Source organism: Cydia amplana, chromosome Z, assembly GCF_948474715.1.
Source record: "Cydia amplana chromosome Z, ilCydAmpl1.1, whole genome shotgun sequence".
Lineage (NCBI taxonomy): Eukaryota > Metazoa > Arthropoda > Insecta > Lepidoptera > Tortricidae > Cydia > Cydia amplana.
In genome coordinates this window covers 33,898,708-33,921,735 of record NC_086096.1, presented here as the reverse complement: position 1 = coordinate 33,921,735, position 23,028 = coordinate 33,898,708, and the positions used below count along the sequence as shown (strand labels likewise).

At 39.8% G+C, this 23,028-nt stretch overlaps 2 protein-coding genes across 2 annotated transcripts in view; one reads left to right on the top strand and one right to left on the bottom strand.

Annotated features, from left to right (window-relative positions):
* LOC134661242 (probable E3 ubiquitin-protein ligase HERC2) overlaps positions 1–11,063 on the top strand; it is an 83,335-nt gene extending 72,272 nt beyond the window's left edge. Inside the window, exons 81-90 of the mRNA XM_063517229.1 lie at positions 1,185–1,334; positions 2,010–2,132; positions 2,559–2,766; positions 4,210–4,404; positions 5,644–5,816; positions 7,060–7,190; positions 8,283–8,446; positions 8,898–9,052; positions 10,041–10,153; positions 10,586–11,063. Coding sequence (XP_063373299.1) covers positions 1,185–1,334; positions 2,010–2,132; positions 2,559–2,766; positions 4,210–4,404; positions 5,644–5,816; positions 7,060–7,190; positions 8,283–8,446; positions 8,898–9,052; positions 10,041–10,153; positions 10,586–10,754 — 1,581 coding nt within the window. The 3' untranslated portion in view covers positions 10,755–11,063. The remainder of the gene's footprint in view (positions 1–1,184; positions 1,335–2,009; positions 2,133–2,558; positions 2,767–4,209; positions 4,405–5,643; positions 5,817–7,059; positions 7,191–8,282; positions 8,447–8,897; positions 9,053–10,040; positions 10,154–10,585) is intronic.
* Positions 11,064–15,203: 4,140 nt separating this feature from the next.
* LOC134660734 (uncharacterized) lies at positions 15,204–16,758 on the bottom strand. Its single transcript, XM_063516519.1, has 3 exons — positions 16,620–16,758; positions 16,438–16,522; positions 15,204–15,379 (listed from the first exon to the last, which is right to left on the bottom strand). The coding sequence occupies exons 2-3, from the start codon at positions 16,519–16,521 to the stop codon at positions 15,308–15,310; spliced, it is 156 nt and encodes a 51-aa protein (XP_063372589.1). The 5' UTR covers position 16,522; positions 16,620–16,758; the 3' UTR covers positions 15,204–15,307.
* Positions 16,759–23,028: the final 6,270 nt, after the last annotated feature.

The window sequence follows — 23,028 nt, the reverse complement described above, 5'->3', positions numbered from 1 at the left end:
GTACGTGACTTAACGTAGTTATCGTTAATAATATTGATTTGGTATCTGTATCAGACCATAGAGAAATATATTAAGACAAGAGTGCTCACTCCATACATCAGTTCAGACTATTAATTTCAGTGTCTACATCTAGCATCGAGTAGCGGAACTATCAGTACTGCTACTTGACAATAGATGTAGCACCGACCGGAAAGTCTTATCTCAACAGCATAAGACTTTCCGGTTGGTGCTACATCTATTGTCAAGTAGCAGTACTGATAGTTCCGCTAGTCGATGCTAGATGCTAATAGTCGTTTTGGTACTAAAACTGATGTATGGAGTGAGCACCCTATGTATTTTTTTCTCTATGATCAGACTATCAGACAGACATTTAGGTGCTGATTTTCCTATCTTGTTTCCTTAACTTGACTGGGAGCGGTTTATATCTACCAATCTAGCAACCCAACAATTACATCCATTGTCCTTAATTTTCCGACACAGTAGAAGCTCTTTTAAGCTTGCCAATGCTTTGAAAATAAATAGAAATAATAGTATAGTCAGTCGTACATATGTAGTACATAATCCTTTGCCATTGTATTATAACAGAAACGTACGAACGTTTCATGCTTGTATGGGCTGCTAGTGTCACATACACCAATTGTATTCTGTTGGTTGCTTGACATAATGATAACTCACAATATAGCCGAAATTAAACACTTTATTGATAACTAACTATAAAAGCGCGACATTGTGAATGATAGTGCAAATGAGGACACGCGTGATAGGTTCTAATGCTGAACGTGTACTGACTCGTATTATATTGCTTTACGCAATTGTAAGTAATTTCGCTGAGATGGCAATGTGCGGTATGTGGACCGTACAATGCTATTTCAGTCAGTCTCAGTACAAAAAGTACTGAAGTAGCATGACAAATACGAACGTTTCCGAGAAAATGCGATGGGAAAGGACTATGCACTATATCTGTAACACCATGTATACAAACATAAATAATAATAAATATTAGGGGACATATTACACAGATCAACCTAGCCCCAAACTAAGCAAAGCTTGTACTATGGGTGCTAGGCGACGATATACATACTTATATAGATAAATACATACTTATATACATAGAAAACACCCATGACTCAGGAACAAATATTAGTAACCATCGCTTTTTAATTACTTTTCTTGGTAATTTTCAGGGTAAACGCGTGACGAAAGTGGCGTGCGGCAGTGCTCACACTGTCGCTCTCTGCGTAGAGGCACCCCGCGCTCCGAGGCCCCCGCCGCCGCCGCCCCTCGAGTGCCATCTGCTGAGGGACCTTTCCCCACAGCTCATATGCAACCGATTGGTAAGTTTACCGCGGGATTCTCCATATACCTACGTAGGTGCACTAAAAGTTTCTAAAAGGCAGATTAGACTCTCGCGCGAGCCACGAGACGAGCCGCGAGCCGCGCCACGAGACGCGAGTCCACCGTTTACACTCGCGTTCGGCTTGTCATTCGGTTATAAACCTTATGCCGTGCCGTTAGTGTTTAAATTATATTAGCTCGACGAGCTTGCGAGCCACGAGACGAGCCGCGAGCCCACCGCTTACACTCGCGTCTCGTGGCGCGGCTCGCGGCTCGTCTCGTGGCTCGCGCGAGAGTCTAATCCGCCTATAAGATGTTAGGAAAGTTCTAAAGGGTTATACATGGCACGAGTCTCGTCTCGGTCATCCATGATATAATCGTAGACGAGATTTTTTTTCGAGAGTCGTATAAATGTAAACAGTCTATTAGGGCTCATTTAGACGCCGCGCGAACTCGTATACGATTTTAGTTGCATTGCTTACCATTGAGGTTACATCAATTCAGTCGACCGATCAAATAACGCAATGTAATGAAACTCGCATGCGAGTTCTCGCACCGTCTAAATGAGCCCTTACGATTTTGAATCGCACGAGATACTCGTACATATTATTATGTCGATGGGTCTTTATTATTACCGGCGTACATATAATTTAATCCTTACAATCGATTTCCAGGTACTCTTACATCAGTTCTCGGAGCTGGTGTGCCCTAATCTGACGCTGCTTATCATTGAGGGCAATCTGGACCAGCTGAGGAACTTGATGTTTTATTCTGTGAAAGAGGCCGCTTTTAGAAAGGTACGGTCCGAATTCAGCTGTCGTAAAGTTACATCCAATTCTTGAAGCTTGTATTTATAATGTTAAATATTGTTAGTTTCCTTCTTAACCCAACGCTAATATGCATCTCTTTGCGTGTCATTGCATCGGGATCTACACTCGATGCACGATGCGTTGCACGATGTCGACTGCCGTAAAATCGCTCATCTGTACAATATCAAGGACCCATCGTATATTAAGACATTGAACATCAAGTTTGAGTTTGATATGTGATATCAGTTTTGGTGATCGATATTTGTTATTGTATAACACAACTTTATGTTAACGTTTTAGAATAAGTAATAATCATATTGTATACATTCCACAGTGCCTTAGTGTCTCACTGTAATACTGTGTAATATGTTTGAATAAATAAAATAAAAATAAAAAATAAAAATATGTTATCAGGCGGTGATGGCAACGATGGTCCGCGAGCGTCAGCACGGTCCCGTCGTGGAGCTGTCCCGCGTGGGCGCGCGGCGCTCGCGGCGCGGCGGCGGGCTGGCCGGCCCGGCGGGCATGCGGTCCGTGTTCGGGCAGATGGTGGCGCGGCTGCCGGCTCTCACGCAGGAGGCTCTGGCCTTGCCGCACCGCGTGTGGAAGGTCAAGTTTGTAGGTCAGTGCACAGTCAATGGTCAACGCAGCACTATGGCGATGTAACTGCTGTATATACTCGGCGGGCATGCGGTCCGTGTTCGGGCAGATGGTGGCGCGGCTGCCGGCTCTCACGCAGGAGGCTCTGGCCTTGCCGCACCGCGTGTGGAAGGTCAAGTTTGTAGGTCAGTGCACAGTCAATGGTCAACGCAGCACTATGGCGATGTAACTGCTGTATATACTCGGCGGGCATGCGGTCCGTGTTCGGGCAGATGGTGGCGCGGCTGCCGGCTCTCACGCAGGAGGCTCTGGCCTTGCCGCACCGCGTGTGGAAGGTCAAGTTTGTAGGTCAGTGCACAGTCAATGGTCAACGCAGCACTATGGCGATGTTACTGCTGTATATACTCGGCGGGCATGCGGTCCGTGTTCGGGCAGATGGTGGCGCGGCTGCCGGCTCTCACGCAGGAGGCTCTGGCCTTGCCGCACCGCGTGTGGAAGGTCAAGTTTGTAGGTCAGTGCACAGTCAATGGTCAACGCAGCACTATGGCGATGTAACTGCTGTATATACTCGGCGGGCATGCGGTCCGTGTTCGGGCAGATGGTGGCGCGGCTGCCGGCTCTCACGCAGGAGGCTCTGGCCTTGCCGCACCGCGTGTGGAAGGTCAAGTTTGTAGGTCAGTGCACAGTCAATGGTCAACGCAGCACTATGGCGATGTTACTGCTGTATATACTCGGCGGGCATGCGGTCCGTGTTCGGGCAGATGGTGGCGCGGCTGCCGGCTCTCACGCAGGAGGCTCTGGCCTTGCCGCACCGCGTGTGGAAGGTCAAGTTTGTAGGTCAGTGCACAGTCAATGGTCAACGCAGCACTATGGCGATGTAACTGCTGTATATTCTCGTACCTATTTTAATCTTTTAAACGCCAAGAACGTCGAAAGTCGTCGTTACACAGCGCCAAGGACAACTATAAGTGTTATGGCGGACATCTAAGTGTTGACAGCGGTCAAAGTAACTTGACATTTAACTAAGGTTTATATTAGCTCGCTTGCGCCCGTTGCTTTGGCGAGTAAGCGTCGTTTTTCTTCAAAACGTACTCGTAAAGTGTTCAAAAGGTTAACAAGCTTTTATTTAACGTGCAGTGTTAGCGTATCTGTGTGTCAAATTTTGAAAGTATTATTTGAGTTTTTTGATTGCTTAGAAATTATGTATAGTTATGCAAAGCCAGTGATATGTTAGTAATATTACAATGATCCCATTAGGTTGATCCGATGATCTGACCAAAGGTAGCCGTAGAAACTCGGTGATAACTGAGACACCATGGCGCCACACCATGACAGTAATAAACCATGCCAACCTGCCAACACATTGAATTCGACAGTCTGCGATAAAAGATCTAATCCAACAATCAATCAAGAAGACCATAGCAAAAAAAAACTAGTAACGAAACATAATGTCGCACTATTTCAGGCGAGAGCGTCGACGACTGCGGCGGCGGCTACAGCGAGAGCATCGCCGAGATGTGCGAGGAGCTGCAGAACGGGTCGCTGCCGCTGCTGATGGCCACGCCCAACGGGCGCGGCGACGCGGGCGCCTCGCGGGACGCCTTCCTGCTCAACCCCACCGCCAACACGCCGCTCCATCTCAACTGCTTCCGGTTCCTGGGTACGTAACAGTTTTAACAAGTGTTGTGTGATGAAATCTTGAATATATTTAGAAGTGTTTCTCATGTTTAGTCATGAAAGGAAACAAAATATGATTACTTTTTATTTGGGACCTCCTGTTAGCTCTTTTATAATTATAAAAGGTTTACGACCCCTTACAATACACTGCCTAGGAGTAAAGCTGTGTAATTTTGAGATCATCGCTTCTTTGATTGGCACTGAGAGAAAGATTTCAAAACGTTTTAGCCATTATGTAAGCTTAGCGATAATTCTACTCATTTTCAACACTATTAATATGGACCGGGATGCCAAAATAAGTATACAGGGCCAATCGGTGACCCGCGGTCGACTACCCTCGGGTACTTGCGCACCCGCTACATCGGTTGTATCCGATATACCTAAGCTCGTCAACGTGAATTGTGCATTAGGGCTGATTTAGACGGCGCGCGAGCTCGCATGCGATTTTAGTTACACTGCGGACCACTGAGGTGACAACAATTCAGCCGACTGATCAAATGACGCAATGTAATTGTTATATATTTAGGTGCCGTAGGTGGACGGTAATTAATTAATACACATCACTACACTTCCAAACACTTGAATATATTTTATTTCAATTAAACTATCGCTACTACATGTTATTAGCTAAACAGAGATGACGGAAGAGAGTGAGTCAGAGAACGAACATCTTAACGAAGGCGCGAATATTTAAATCAAGAATACTGAATGTACTACAGTAATGAAACTCGCATGCGTGTTCTCGCACCGTCTAAACGAGCCCTAAAGCTTTGGATTCCTCCGAAAACGGTGCCGTCATATTACGGCCGCTATATAGCGTTGACTGACGTCACTAGAACGTTGTCTATGTAAACAAGATGGCGCGGTTTCCTAGACGGCGTTACGTTACGTTGATTGTCAACGTAAAGCTTTGGTTTCCTCCGATAGCGGTGCCGTCATATAGCGGCCGTCTCCATACTAAATAATACGGCTAAATATGGGTGTCGTAGTATTTGTATGGAGACGGCCGCTATATGACGGCACCGCTATCGGAGGAAACCAAAGCATTACATTTTTCAAATTTGCCGCTTTGACCTTGGTGGATGACGGTGTGTTATGACGCCGTGGTACTTTCCACATGTCGCCACCGTAAAGACGGCCGTCTTTTGCTGCCGCTATATGACGGCCGTCATATGACGGCACCGTTTTCGGAGGAATCCAAAGCTTTACGCTTGTTTGACAGGCGTACTGATGGGCATCGCGATCCGCACCGGGTCCCCGCTGTCTCTCTCGCTGGCCGAGGGCGTGTGGCGGCAGCTGGCCGGGCAGCCGCTGCGGCCGCGCGACCTGGCCGAGGTGGACCGCGACTTCCTGCCCGCGCTGCTGTGCATCCGGGACATGTCGCCCGCCAACAAGGTTAGACACGGCCGACCACGTTCAATTTGCACCAAATTGGCAGTGACAACACTTATATAGCTGGTCAACCAAATCTTGCCAGTAAAAAAACGCTCGAAATTCAAATTTTCTATGGGACGAGATCCCTTCGCGCCTACATTTTTCAAATTTGCCGCCTTTTTCTACTGTCAAGATCTGGTTGACCAAGTAAAAACACATGAAACATAACTTAGCATGAAACTTAGCGTGGTCGAACTCTAAAGAGTGGGTGAATAAGGCTATCTTGCACATTACGAGTACATATTGTTATCCTGGAACGCATTGCGGTGTTACAGCAAATATTAAAATATCACGCTATGATATCAGTGTAAAGACATTTTAAATTGTGTTAGACTGGCTACGCAACCCCTCCCATGGAACCCGGCAACAATTGAACTACTGAGTCGATATAATTAAATGATCGATATGATCTACTTGCCATTTTGAAATGCGAGTGTGAGGCAGGGTAATGACACCGACAGACGGAATCACACAGACTGCGCGCCTCGCACACAGTTTCGTTTGTTAAACAGAAAAAATAAGAAGCTGCATTACACTAGGGTCGGTTGCACCAAATTGTTTGTCTACGTTAAAGAGTTCGCTAAATTTTATTGTATGGAGAGTTTCATATTAAACCGCCGCGGCACGCCGGGTGACGTTGATGGGTCTGCCAAGTATGGATGGTGCTACTGGCACTAAATCTACATAACCACAAAATAGATACAGTACAGAAGTCAATCACATGTATGTACTTCACTTTTCATACCTACGCGCGGCGGTCGCTCTAGGGTTGTCAACTATGATTTATGCACAAAAAACTATCGTGGTAGTGGCACTCGTATCTAGTAGTGGCCGGGCGGGGTGCTTACCTACCTACCTAACTGTTCTGTTTAACGTTAAAACGAACCATCGAAATACAAGCAGATACCTACTTACCTCTCTGAAACCACTGATAGCTTAAAAAACAACAATTCACCGTTTAATGTTGAATTTAAACAACCATAACTGAACAGTTATAATAACTTTTTTTTTTGTTTCTCCATAATTGCACAAAAAAGTTCACAGACGCGTGTCTCAAGCGGTTGACACTCGCGCTCGCACTGGTCCCAACCGGTTCGAGATATCGTGTCTGTGAGGAGTTTCTATGTGTGCGTTGCTCGAGCGCACTTTGTATGTAGATTGATTTCTGTACTGTATCTGTTTTGTGACATAACTTTGTTCTCAGGAACTCCAAAACTTGGAACTTCCATTCTCCATACCGTCAGCGGCGGGGCACGAGGTGCCGCTGTCCACGCGGCACAAGCGCGTCACGCCCGAGAACAAGGACGAATACGTGCAGCTCGCTCTCTACTACAGGTAACACACACTACACACTTTTGTGCTTACTTAGCTGTTTACACTGGCTTCATGTTATCCATACTATTATTAATATTTCTAAATGTGAGTGTTACTTCTTCACGCTTAAACCGTTAAACCAATTTCGTCGAAATTTGGTATACAGATCGAGTCCCAGGGATAGTTTTTATCCCGGAAGTCATCCCTTAAGAGGGTGAAAAGCGGGGTGGAATAAAGTAGCCTGCACAAAATTACAGGACGCCGAAAATGGCCTGAATGGAAAGAAAAGGATGGTACGGCCGTGCCTCTTTGTTTTGCTCGACTTGGCGGGGGCACTGCCGTGCCCCCAGATTTGAGATAATTGCGATGCTAATGCTCAAATTGAATGATTACCATTATTTAGTATCTAGGCGTTATAGTTGTCTCTCAAATAAGGAAGTTAGTATGGGGCATCAATAAAAAGCAGATTTGATGAAAAATAATCTGCCCAAATGACTATTACCAAGCAGACAAAGTCGCGGGCAATAGTTAGTGTGTTATAATTGTGACATCTTAATGAGCTAACTCCGATGAACCTTTACCGCTCGCTTAAATCCCAAAAAGAGACGGTATTGATACAATTATTGACTTTATAATAGGCTACATGACTAATTTTTTTTTATGGTATCAATCGATCTGGTTTGTTTTTAGGATCAAATGTCTATATGGGACCCATTGCATTAAAGTAACACAAAAGTCAGAAATTGTAGTCAAAGGCCGACAGTCGCACTTCACTCGCGAAACGCCCTGTACAAAACGGCCAAGGGCCGTGACGTCATCGCTCATCTTGTAGTATGGACAAAACAAGAAAATTGCGTTTTTGTCGGTGAAATATTGCGTTTATGTATATAGTTGGTATACAATATTTTATTGCATGAAATGTAAGGAATCGAATGGTACCCTTACTTTTATCGTTTTTGGAAGTTAAAAAAAACTTAAATTTTGAAACTTTCAGGTCCTGTATTTTTGTACTTTTATTTTAATATCCACATTATTGTGATAAATTGCTCGTTTGCTATCTATTTTACTAGATTTAGTTATAAAATTCAACTTGTGTCATCATCCGTATTGCAGGCTGCACGAGTTTGAAGAGCAAGTGCGAGCGGTGCGCGACGGCACGTCCCGCGTGGTGCCGGCGCCGCTGCTCGCGCTGTTCACTGCGGCGGAGCTGGAGGCGCTCGTGTGCGGCTCGCCCGACATACCCGTGCACGCGCTGCGAGCCTCCGCCACCTACAAAGGTCAGTAGGCAATCGGCTTGATTGGCGCGACGGTATCTCGCGGTGAGATAGACTACCCGTCTTTTTCTGTTAATAAAAGAGGTGCTAGCCCGGCAGTAGACAGAACAATTGGAAACGATCGCAGCGCCTCTTCTCGCTGTCAGGGTGGCGAAGCGTGAAGAGTCAATGTCAAGTTTCCGATCAGCCCACTAGATGGCAGACCCTCCAATGTGTACAATCCCTATAAGGGCTATAAGTAGTGTGCATGAACTGTAGACGGCAGCTGAGAAACCCCCTATTCATTGGCACGAAGCATTATTGTAGTTTCCAGTTTTAGATTTAAGCCATTGGATGTCAGATCCTACTATGCGAAATAGAGCCAGCGTGAATAGTTTTCGCTTTCGATTCAGGTCACGAGAGGGCAGACCCTCGCACAGTTGCTATAGACACATGTTGATTATCTGTTTTGCAGGCATCGAGCCCAACTCCCCCCTGGTGCACTGGTTCTGGGAGGTGATGGAGGAGCTGTCAGGCTCGGAGCGCGCGCTGTTCCTGCGCTTCGTGTGGGGCCGCACGCGGCTGCCGCGCGCGCCGCAGGACCCCCGCCAGCGGGACTTCGTGCTGCAGGTATTGTATGGGCTGCTAGTAGGGTTGCCAGATGGAAAGGCGCTATTATCGGGGAAAAATATCAAATTTTCGGGATTTTGAGACTTGAGTCGGGAAAAAAAATCAAATTAAAGTAATTGTATTAAAAACAACGATATTTTACATTATTGGCACTACGTCAGCTGCTCTGCCCATAGACGTTTTTATAACGCTGACGCGCTCGACACGGGTCGCTTGCTCGCTAGACGACAGTTCGGAACTTGAAATTATTGTTTTAGAAATAACGTGCAGCTGTTTTTCGGGACAGTTTCCACTTTGTCGGGAATCGGGAACACATACTAAAAATCGGGAGAATCCCGCCAAATCCCGACCATCTGGCAACCCTAGCTGCTAGTGTCACATACACCAATTGTATTCTGTTGGTTGCTTGACATAATGATAACTCACAATATAGCCGAAATTAAACACTTTATTGATAACTAACTATAAAAGCGCGACATTATGAATGATAGTGCAAATGAGGACACGCGTGATAGGTTCTAATGCTGAACGTGTACTGACTCGTATTATATTGCTTTACGCAATTGTAAGTAATTTCGCTGAGATGGCAATGTGCGGTATGTGGACCGTACAGATATGTTTTAGGTCTTTGATCCAGGAATAGGGTATTTGACTGTATTTAAAATAAATTATTTTACACGATGCAAGAAATAAAGCACCAGAAGAGTAATAGAGAAATGTAGACAACTGTTATTTTTAGACACAATTTATATTTTAAAACCCGTATAAAACTATAAAGAGACAACCTCAAAAAACCTCGCGTGATGTGTGCACAAGCCCTAAACAAGGCTTAAAAAATTGTGTGAATGAGAACGGTATGATCCTTGACAACTGTGTACATTTTAAATGGTTCAACGATATCGATGTTTGCGTCTACAATATTTTATAATTTTTATACCACTTAACGCTTCTTAGCATTGTTAACTTAATTCCAATCGAAATGTTTTAGGTGTTGGACAAATACCAGCCACCGGACCATTTCCTGCCGGAGAGCTACACGTGTTTCTTCCTCCTAAAGATGCCGAGGTATTCCTGCAAGGCAGTGCTCCGGGAGAAACTCAGGTAAATAAGACTCTTAAATTATGAGTGTTTAAAATGAAAAAATCTGACGCGTTTTTCACGTACTGCACTAAACCATAGTTTAGTGCAGTACGTGAAAAACGCGTCAGATTTTTCTCGTGGCATACCACGAGATTACATACTACAAATGTCTTCCGAGCCTACTCCGATCCGGCGTTTATTAATATCTATGAAGTTCCTAGTAGTTCGTTAAAATTTACTTGTAGGAAGACGGCACTCCAAGGATCGGTTGCACCAAACCGTCTGTCACCGTTAAAGTGTTCGCTAAATTTTATTGTATGTTCAGTTTCATAGTTCACTGCTGAGCGACGGTGATCAATCCGTCAACTGGATGGAAGGCCAGCTGGTACTACCATATTTAACGTCGTTGATTGTGCGTGGTGATAACCTCTCTAACTCGACCTGCTGTTACAGATACGCGATCCACTTCTGCAAGAGCATAGACACGGACGAGTACGCGCGCGTGGCGCTCAGCGCGGCCGAGCGCGTGTCGTCCGAAGAGTCCGATTCGGACGGCGAGACCTCGCCTCCCGTCGCCGCGCCGCCGGCACTGTACTCCCTCGCCAGACCACCTAGGAACTAGACATTATGAACAACAATAATGTTATTATAAGCCAATTAGGTTCTACTACTGAACAACAGCGTACTCCCCTCTTAACAAAACTTATAAAAAACTGTATATTTGTCAGTACAGAGGGCACTTCGGAGATCAGACGGACGCCGGGGGCGGAACGTGAAGTTTATACAAATGTTTGTTATATTTATAAGCCAAGCAAAGGTGTCTTCCCTTCTTAACACCATAGGTAGGGTTAAAAACTGTCAATTGGTCACTGTAGAGGGCGCTTTGCAGAATAATGTGACAGGTTATGGGTAACCTTTCGAAAGCCGAGAATTAAAACTTCGTGAGGCCCGTAGCGCCAATAATGATTTGAGTAATGGCGTACACGGTCAAAGTGACCTTTATACTTTCTAATATGGTTCATATGTGCTAAACGATGATGGCGTGCATGTGACATTTTGGATATGGAGAATGACTGTCAAAAGATCAATACAAAATAGAAAGATTATGAAAAGGTAACATGTTTTGTTTGTTACCCAACTTTTTAACTATTGTTGCCACTCTATGTCTCGACGATGTATACATTATTTTTACCCATCTGCTCTTGATACAACAACGAGCAAAACAAAACATCAATACGGTATACAGAGTACTACCTAAACTTCATAACGACATACTTGAGCGTGTAAAATGTGTTTAAAACTCAAGGAGTCTAAAAAAGTATCTTAATTGAATATTACAAGATCTGGACTGACGGAACTAACAAAGTTTACGAGACCGCTACGAAAATTTCTAATTGAAATATTAGCATCATTTTCAACACTATTTTCAATCATTTAAGTATTCCTCATTATTGACAACAAGAGTCATGTGTCTGAAACAATGCTTTGAGTTTTGTAAATGCATCTAAGAATTACTAAGAAACTAGGTATAAGGATAATATGTTCCATTAAGCTTCACATGACATATTTTTTTGTAGAGACAGACACAGGAATCAAGAGAAAAATCCGTTCCGTCATGCTCGGATACATTTACCTACACATATAGGTATTTTTTTAAATTATAATATAATTCATATCAAAAATGTTATTAAAAAAAAAAAAAAAGTTTTATTTGCCAAAAAGTTTACAGGTTTTACTTAACCTATGACTGCCACACTAGGCTACGCCTGTATTGTGTAGTCAGATTGAAAACATTATTACTACATTGAGTTACCTACATCCTACGCTGAAGTTTTATTTTCTAATAAGCATCTAGTACTAACTAATATGTTTAATTTCATCCTGTATTGTATGAAAACTAAGCTCTATTATTACTTAGGTATTCCCAGCTTTGTTGAGTTCAGTGGTTGTTATGTCTTCACACTAAACCACTTGAGCGGCTTACATCATATTAAAATAGTTGCCCATATGCTACAGCCATAATATTAAAATTAGGATTATTGCTTTATCGCAGCTTTTCCAATATTGCATTCCATCCAGAAGTATTTCTAACGTGGTAGCTATTAAAGACCAATGCGTTTAAAATTATTTCCCGTTAGTGCTACCACCCAGCTACATTCCATGTCTAAATGTTCTAGCTTGCAACGTTTTCCTAGTTTCCTGACATCATGATGGTATGGTACTCTAAACTTGCCCGTTGTGCCATTGCCATTACGTTTGCTTTAAATGTTACTCGTTAGATATTTAAACACATTACAATGTATCGATTCGATGTCAAAATATATATAGCGTAATTCTGAGCCTATTGCATGTACTAGTAAATAATCGCCGTTTTCAGTATTTTTGTTTTGATTTATATTGGTGCAGTATACTGTCATAGTTAATATAGACTATATTTCTGTTGACATTTTAGAAGATTTCTATCTACTCATGTAAGCATCTGTTTGTAGCTCATTATGTAGTTTCAGTTGTGCTGAAATTATACGAGTGCTCCAAATAATTATTAGGCCATTTTCATGAATCTTCAATGTAATTATTCCCATACTACTTACCCAAATCAAAGGAATCTGGCATGTTTTCACGAATATGCTCTTGACTTCAAACGAAACTAAAAAAATACTTAGTATCTTGGTCTTAGACTATTACGAGTATTATGTGTAAGATCAATATCAGTGGATACATATTACATAAGAGTACAGTTTTAATAGTGTGGCCGACTATCTCTACTTTGAACTGTATTTTAAATGTTCATGAATGAATGAGTTTGTGATGGGCGTGCGTGCCATGGATGTGAGGGCCGGTGGCGTGAGTGAGTATTCTCGTTTAGGTATTTATTAGTTTAATTTGCTTATTGCGTTAGTTGAAGTCGGTCGGTGCGGCGCGACGAGCCACCGGCGCGCGAGTCCGCCCTGCGATCGAGGGCTGAGCTTGATGAACTGTGATGTGACGCAGACGGAGAGATCTGTACGGCCTTGATATTAGGTAGGATTTGAAAAGAATTGCATTTTAAAATGGAAAACATGAAGATACTAGTCATGTTGATATTAAGACATCATATTATAGAGCGGTATTTAGGGCGTTCCTGTACGTTATTTATTGACGCGTAATGATTCGAACACGTGTGTAGTCTAGCCGCAACTGTCACCCTAAAGGTTCTAGATCTCATTACTGTTACATTGATAATCTCATATCATTCTGACAGTGGCGTATGTTCTATAAAGAATCTCCATTAAAATTGCCTATGATACCGATTACGAAACACCATCAAAATTATACGAGATTACTGCTGTGTTCATTACGCTACTGTTTCATTATTTATTGGTGCTTTGAGGTTAGTATTACATTTAATATTTAATGTTCGTTTAAAATATTTATGCACAAACGGAGATCAAACACTGGCATGTGTTAGAACGTTATTGATATTATTACCATGTTGCTTTTCAAACTTTGGACTGTTAATTTTGATTTACCTTTTATATTTTTGCTGATATTAGGATGATGATTATATGGGCATTTTTATTATATTTCTGTACCTACTTACATTTAAAGGCCGAGAAGCACTTTTCACAAAAAAGAAAGTTAGATGTCACTTTAAGGGCTGGTACAGGCGGACTGCAACGTGTATGGGAACTGCAACGTAGGCGTGCAGTTCCCATTGCAGATCCGTCTGTATTGGCCCTAACACCTAAGTCCAACTTTAAAGTTAAAATCAAAATGCCCTTATTATTCCAAATGGTAATTTAAAATGATTAGACCAAAGATGATTTTAAAAGTTCTATTTTCCTAAGACTGTCACTAGTAATCTTAAGATCTGAAATTATTGTATTTATTTTTTCTGGTGCATTCAACAATTATTTTCTATCTATGTACACCTACCCTATGAATGTGTATCTTAATAAATAAAGTGTATAAATTACTATTGTTTTATTCATGAACGCGGACAACATTAACCTTTTGGACGCCAATGACCGATATATCCGCACCGTAGGTTCAACGCCAAAGACCGATTAATCGGTCACAGACCACAGAGCAACATACGTGCATATGCATAAAGTTCAATTTCAGTTTTGACACTTCGGTGACGTGGCGTCAGCGTGACAGCTTTTGTTTGACACGGCGTCGAAAAGGTTAATAATCAGTGGCCGTGCTACTTATAAATTAATACCTACTCAAATAATTAAGTCCAATTCTAACCTACATATTAAATGGCATAAGAACTCCCTCCTCAGCAGAACCTAGCAGGGGCGTATTCCAGTGACGAGTGTACAATTATTTAAATTAATATTTCACACTTATTGCTTAGAATTGAAATTAGAAGTAAACAGGTACTTTTAATGAACGAGATGGACCGATATAATAAAGTACTATTTAAATGGAATACACTCAAAAGCCATGTCGGAACGAGATATCTAAATTAAAATTAGAATTGAAATTAATAATTAAGGTCTTGTTTCGACGAATGTTGTAATACTAGATTAATTAATAGGTTATAACCTTATAGGGTGGTATTCTACCTGTCCAATTTCTTTGTCCTATGTAGTGATGGGTAGGACATCAATTTAAAATGAGTTTGTATGAGTACCTCATTTTCTAAAATGAGGTGTTACAATGTCTTACTTCAAATGAGGTGAGGTACTAGCATATTTTCAGCGTCGACTATTCCATTAATTCCAACGGCGACAAAAATATTTAATGTATATACATATTTACGTATTCATCACTTCCTTTATAAATAAATAAATAGTAACATTTAATTGGAGTGCAATTCTGGAGGTTAAGAATAGGTAGAACGTTTAGGAGAAAGATAATTTTAGAATCAAGTAAAATGAATAGAGGAGTGAAGTAAGACATTTTTGCGGTACGAAGTACTGCGACAAATTAACAAAATGAGTGGTACAAATGAGGTGCCTCACGAGTGAGCGACTCAACACTAGTCCTATGTGTTTTGTCTCACATTTTGCTTGAGAGAGAGAGAGAGTGAGACGCCATGACATTGGACAGATGGAATACCACACTCAGGTAAAGAAAAACATTTTCAATGACTTACATGATTTTACTTCTCACTAAATGAATGTATATTTTACTTAACAAACCATGGCTAGTTAACATAAAATTAAAGAATTATGAAGTGTGTATTTACTTTGACTTAGGTTTAAGCATGTTGTAAAGGATCACTACACCGAAGAATGCATATGTCGCCTTGGCCACCTGAAAAAAAAGGTATTATGAATAAATCATGTCTTTGTCATAGTAGGATCTCAGTTCTGTTCCTAACCTACACCATCTGCATCTAATGTTGTATCTTGGCAACTTAATAAATAGACAGAAATAGTTTTAGTACTATGCCATATGAAATGCTAACTTATGGCTTGTTTTTTTTTTAATGATAGGAGGCAAATTAGCAGGCAAATCACTTGATGGTAAGCAATTACCGTCGACCATGGACACCTGTAACCAGAGGGATTGCAAGTGTGTTGCCGGCTTTTGAGATGGGAGTAAACTCTTTGCTTAAAGGTTTTATTGGTTCAGAAATATCTCAAGCAACATCTTATTCCATAGTTCAGCGTGTTGGTAAACATCACTGATCACAGTAAGTGAGAATGACTACATTGCTGTTAAAAATAAAAACTTAACAAGAACCAGATATAAGAATAAACACATATTGCTTATATAAATTATCAACTCTGTAATCTGTCAATGTCTCTATGAATACAGCTGCTATCACCATATTAGCTGATGCCGGAAAAAGTGTTCTAAAACCCGGAATATTTGAGTTTGCCTCAATGTTTTCACACAGCAAAAAAATTGAGGATACCCAGACAAATGGCAGGCCTATCTAAACTATCTAGAGTGAGCATTTCGCAAATCAACAAGAACGCTATTAGTTCATGGGACCATGCCCATGTATTGGGTGAATTTGTTCTGCCTATTACTATTTTACTTACTAAATGATTCAATAATATTTTCAGTCATTTATAACAAACATGACATACGCGCTAATTCCAATTAGTTAATAAGAGCTCCAAGACCCCTAGTAGCACGGTCGCATTTTTATCGTTTATCATCATGCCTGTCACGTTCTAACAAGTATGTAAGTGCGAAAGTGACGGGCATAGTGATAGTCGATAAAAATGGAACCGTGCTGAGCCCGAAGACATTGTCATTCCGTGACATGATGATACTTCGCCAAGCCAAGTGCGCATTAGAATGTTCGTCAAAGACATCAGAGTGGAAGTAACGGAATAAAACCATGAAGAAATACTAACGTTTGCTCTGCCGCTGTATGTCTGGCTGTTGAAGTACTTGGACAAGCCTTTCAGCTGGGCTCCGTCGGCGTTATCTCCGGCCATTCTGTAGGCGATGAAACAAAATATCAACTGTAAATAACTAATAGATCCTCCATATACACACACTATAATATATAGGAAGGGGAAAAACAGTAATTTACCTGAAATTTATGTAATTTAGGCTTCTTATGTAATTACGGACTCCAGCAGGTTAGAATAGAGTGAGAGATTACGATACTGCAAAAAGGACAGAAACAAACGCCACAGATTAGGTAATAATGCGTTCCATTTTCATGTGTATTGTGTAGAGTCTGGCTAATGACAGTTGAGCCTGAGATAACGCGGGAATTTTTGGGGAATTTCAATAAAAACCGCACCTGGCAATAAAATTAAATTAAATTAAATGACAGCTTGAAACTGACAGCTTATTTAATAGGAAAAAAAGTTGCCATATAAAAAGTTTTAAATAAATCTCAGGCTCAACTTTCATTAGCCAGACTCTACTCTCACAGAATAATTGATACCCATTTGATACCCAACAATGGTTTTACACTTTTGTTACATTTTATTTAAAATATTTATAATTTCAAATTAACTTTACTTTTCCATGCGTATAAACAGTTGAAGTGAATCACAGTTTTAAAGCCCTAACACACTACCGCCACGTGACCTAGGCGCGGTGCGGTAGTGTGTTCTGCCTATAAGAAAGCAAAAAAAAAATCAACGTCAATGTGACCTACATCTGACTGGCGCGAAAATTCAATGTTCTGGCAAACATTTTTTTTGTGGAAACAATTTTGGCATAGTCTAACTATCTCCATCTTCAATAGTTTCGGATTTGCCAATACTTTTCTACTAAAACACTATACTTGCACAGCATATACGAAGTATACTTAATACTTACACAAGCAGATAATGCAAATTGTAAATGAATCATGAACATTGCATTTACTTTTTATTATTAGGCTTAGGCTTAGGCTTCATTTTACTGTACACGTAATATATGGCAAGCAACGTATAAGTCACTTTCGTTACCTGGAAAAATGTTGAAAGTACTGAATTAGAATATTTCTAATCACAATTAACGAATGGCACAACATCACATGTATTTAATAATACGTGGTAACAAGAGCCGGATACTTCGTTTTGGACGTGAAAGCGATTGTTAGGTATAGTGTGTCAAAGGTCTGTTTGATTTCAAACATAGACAGAGAGAATCATACTATCTTTTTCTAACACTAGTACTAGCAACCAAAAGAAAAGGATGAGTAGGGGAAACTGGGGAGGGTTGATCACCCCTTTTGTTTTTAGCATACATTTTCTTAACTATTTGTAGTATTGAAAAACTTTATAGACCATACGACTCAGAATTTATCTCTTCATTAATAGTTTGAATTAGAACAGATTTGTGCAATAAATTAGATCATTATTTAATGAAAACCCATACTGTTGACTTTTACCATGTGTCCCCTATGTAAGGGAGACTTGTTTACCCCTGGTCGGGAGCCTTGATCCTAGGGGGATCAAGTGACCCTGGTTCTTGGGACACATGGTAAACATATTTTTACCATGTCTCCCCATACCAGATTCTCATTGATTATATAACTCGGATCGCTATTAGCAATGCATCTATAATTTGTAAAATACACAGCAAACATATATATATTGCATCTTCCATGCTTTGAAGTTGTATTTCCGGTAATCAGATGTCTAAGCCGAAGGGATCAAGTCTTCCAGATTTGGGGACACTTGGTAAAAAGATTTTAAGTGGCAATGTCATATTTCGAGGGTAGTATCTACATTAATTTATTCACTTTATCTACAGAAAATTAATATATGAAGATATCAAACACATATTAATCCATAATCTTATACTTTAAAAAAACAATGTAATCGTATTATCCATAAAACAACATAAAATAGGGAATGAATTTTTGTACCAAAAAAAAAGTTAAAAAAAAAAACAAAAATCTAAGTTATTAACATAAAATTTCTTGTAAAAAGCTATTTTTTATAAAGTTCTTATGAAGGTATTTTTAGCGTCAGATACCTACAGCAATTTTAATTTTTTTACCCATCACTGGTCGTTATTGTTTACTATAATAAATAAGTTTAGAAATTTACTGCTCACGTTTCGAGGACGGTGTTTGAGCTGCATAATCCTAAAATCCTTTCTATGGACCGTCGGTTCTATAGTACATAAGGTCGGAAAGCCATTGAAATAGCATTTCATCCATAAAAACAAATATCGCCAGTTGAAAACCATATATCGTTATTATAAGTGTTTTTTGTCGACCGAGTAACATCCCCTGTGTGTAAAACGTTTAACTTGATAAAAAAGACCAAGTACGGGTAGTTCGTAAAATGTTGATGTCAACTTTAGTCAGTTTTTTCAAAGGCCACGGAAGGATAATTCCGTTTTCGGAGTCGGTTGTATAATTAAAAACTGAATTATACGCCATTAAATTCCGTTTTAATAAACAATAATGAGTCAAAAACCTTGAAAGTTTAAATCAGTGTTTCTCTGGTCGTACTTTCGCGGCATGATTTACTAAAGAAAAGAAAATATTTATGATAGCTCTATGAATCATTTTGTAAGTAAATTTATCACAATGTATACTTGATCGCTTTGGGGGTGACATGATCCCGGAATCATATCTCCCCTGAAGAAAAAGACAAGGTCTCCCCATACATAGTAAGATTATAAAACGTGCCGTACTCGAAACATGTGTTCGCGTATATCAATGTAATCCAAGTTAATCATCACTTCAATAAACAACAAATAAAATAAGCACACTTACTAACATCATTTCCATCTCATATTATAAAATAAATCCAGTTAAAGCTTACCGAAAATTGAATATAGTACGCAGAAAATCTTTCACCGTCCGCCATTTTTGAACCACTGACTTTTCCGATACAGTGCCATGACAGAACGTGAAGTTAGGAACGAATGAATGAGTGTTGCCAGCGCAAAAAATTGTATCTCGTTTGGTTTGATTAAAAATGAAGTTTACCAAGTGTCCCCTAGGGATCGACCCTCCCCACCCTCACCTATAGTTTTTTTTGTTCCTATTTACTGACAAGATTTGGTTGACCCAGTATCAGTGTTGGCCGAACGTTAATGCCAATTACCATTAAAAATTAACCATTGAAAAGGTTAATTAGAAATAACCATTGAAGGAAAATGAATTATCAATTCGCATTAACATCAATTTGTATTAATATTAATTTATTTCGAACCATTAATAATTAAAAAGAATTAATGGTTAATGCTTTACAAACCATTAAAAATTAAATCAATTTTTAATGACAATTAAAAATATTATTGATAATTATCAATTCACAATAATATATCGTAATTTTATAAAGGCACCCGTAATTTTTGTATAGCTAGTGGAACTCAGGTTTGGTGCAACATAGAAACACGCCGTTTGGTCATACGACTCGTCTTGATGAGCACTTGGGAGACCGGTACCCAAGATAGAGCTGATGCTGTACCCTGGCTGTACCTAGTGGAACTCAGGTTTGGTGCAACATAGAAACACGCCGTTTTGGTCATCCGACTCGTCTTGATGAGCACTTGGGAGACCAGTACCCAAGATAGAGCTGATGCTGAACCCTGGCTGTACTTAGTGGAACTCAGGTTTGGTGCAACATAGACACATGCCGTTTTAGTCATCCGACTCGTCTTGATGAGCACTTGGGAGAGCAGTACCCAAGATAGAGCTGATGCTGAACCCTGGCTGTACCTAGTGGAACTCAGGTTTGGTGCAACATAGACACACGCCGTTTTGGTCATCCGACTTGTATTGATGAGCACTTGGGAGAGCAGTACCCAAGTTAAAGCTGATGCTGAACCCTGTCTGTACTTAGTGGAACTCAGGTTTGGTGCAACATAGACACACGCCGTTTTGGTCATCCGACTCGTCTTGATGAGCACTTGGGAGAGCAGTACCCAAGATAGAGCTGATGCTGAACCCTGGCTGTACCTAGTGGAACTCAGGTTTGGTGCAACATAGACACACGTCGTTTTGGTCATCCGACTTGTCCATTCCTCATCAATTCCGCAACATGGCGCACCCTCAATAGATCCTGGTTCACCTATACTGCCAGGTTTCAGGGTCATTTTGTTGTCTCATTTTAAAATATCACGACCTGATAATTCACTGAAGCTTGTATTCATATGCTTATTTTTAATTTTAATACAACTCCAAGTTTCTAAGCAATAGTAACATTAATTATTAGTTTATGAAAAAATGTATTTAATTGCATTAAACGTTAATTTAGATTGACACACAATGTAATTAAACGTCTCAAAATTCAATTCTAATTAACTTTAATTAAACTGATGCGTAATGCAATTGATTAATTGCGGATTTAATGGTTAATGGAAATGATTAATTGTTAATTAGAATTACACATTACGGCCAACACTGCCCAGTATAGCATAATGTACGAGGCCGATTAATAAGCCAATTCACCTAAAATTCTGAACACTTACATTTGCTCTCCCTCTTATTGTAGAGCTGTTAAAGTAACGAGTAAGACCCTTCAGGTTTGGATCATCTTCGACACCGTGGCCTGCCATATCGTAAGAAATTTTCAATTAAAATGATTCATTTACGTAGGTATAATATGGTGAAAAGCGGTTATTTATAAATTTGTCATTTTTTTATAACTTCACCTTGACACTCGAAAAGGAGGTAAAAATCCGACTTACCATAGAGTTAGGATCTTGCGCTAACAATAAAGTTTTTATAGTGCGTCAAAGGTCTGTTTGATTTCTAACATAGACAGAGAGAGTCATACTATCTTTGTCTAACACTAGTACTAGCATCCAAGAGAAAAGGATGAGTATAGTTTTTTTGTTCCTATTTACTGACAAGATTTGGTTGACCCAGTATAGCACTTCCTACTAGAATGACGTAGTGATTATATTCTCTTTGCTAGAATGTATAGGGTCCTATACATTCTAGCCTCCGTTATTAGAGTCTGTGCGGAAGGAGAAGAGTCTTGGAATGTATGGGGCCCAATATATTCCACGAGTTTTCTCTTTCCGCACAGGTTCTAGAGTCAGACCAAGAAAAGTCTGCAGGGGATTTGATAGCTCACGCAGTGCAAGTGTTATTTTAAACGTCAAACTTCTATGAAATTATGACGTATAAACAACACTTGCACTGCATGGCTATCAAATCCGCTGCAGACTTTTTTTGGTCCGACTCTAGTTATTTATTGATATTTTGATGTGTGAACGTTGTGTAACAGGCAAAGAATTAAATAAAACACTCAATTTGTTTTATATATATTACAAGTATTACATCATAGTACCAATACTTTTATAAAACACTATAAATCTAAAAATTTCAGAAAATACAATTTTAGAAAATAACGTTGGTTTTTATATAGTAATATATACATATCCATATCTCTTTAAATTCAATGAAATCATCATCTTCAGTCAAAACAATCTTTGGGCAATTTTGATGATATTTTACAAATCGATTAAAATGCGTAAAACAAACAAAAACCGTTAAGAAGCACAATATTTCTTAATAAAAATATGTTAAAAATAATAAACTGCCACTTCATCTTATATACAAGGATGCCTTTAGCATCAAATTAGAGTTTTCTCTAAATTTTCTTATTCATAAAGTACATTGTTATCTAAATGAATGGACTAGTATTCAATATAAAAACTTATTATAATTAAGCCAGTCAGCAGGCGTATTATAGATATCAATTTCATAAATCTGTATGTACTATAATTCAGAGAGTGATCGCATAATATATATACTTAATCCTTATTAAGTTATTAACAATATAATCATTGAATGTTATCTCTTTATAGAAAAATTACCAGTATCACTGGTGTTATATAAACAATGCCTACCTCATTTAAGTCATACATATACCGTAGACTATGCCTACTTTGCTCCCCACTGGGTAATTGTGTTCTAACAGTTTTTATACATATATGATAATTATCACAATTTCATACCTGTCCACTCCCACGGCTCATATATATGAGCCGCAACGCTTATGGTGACGTCACATCGTGGGAATTGACAGGAAGTGTTACAACATGAGAGTAGTGATGGTCTACTTTAAATCGGCATAGTCATAAATTATATCACATACTTTAAATTTCGAATTCTCGAGTAAAATTTGGAGCAAATTAGACACATTTTACGGTACCTTCAGTTCAGTTCAGTATCGTTTGAACAAAACTTACCATCAATATAGATTCAAAAAAATTATAAACTTCACCCTGGCTTACCACTATCTAATATACTTAAGTACACATCTCCTTGAGCACAATAAAGTAATTCTTTAAAAATCCGTTACAGCACTCAACCCCTGAGAACTCACTGGAAACATATTGCACAAACCCATATCTTTAAAAATACTACATACTGTCTCTAGGTCCTATCATTCATCTTTGGTTGAACCAAAATAATTTATACTTTGAAACAACGCTAGTAATAATAAATTAGGACCAGAATAATGTAAGCACTTGATAGATCCTGCATTTTAATAATAAAATAACTACATCTGTGCAAACCATGA

Coding starts and splice junctions, on each gene's coding strand:
- LOC134660734 (XM_063516519.1), bottom strand. CDS start 16,521: ATGGCCGGAGATAACGCCGACGGAGCCCAGCTGAAAGGCTTGTCCAAG. Junction 15,380..16,437: donor CATACAGCGGCAGAGCAAAC/GTTAGTATTTCT, acceptor CTTTTTTTTCAG/GTGGCCAAGGCGACATATGC.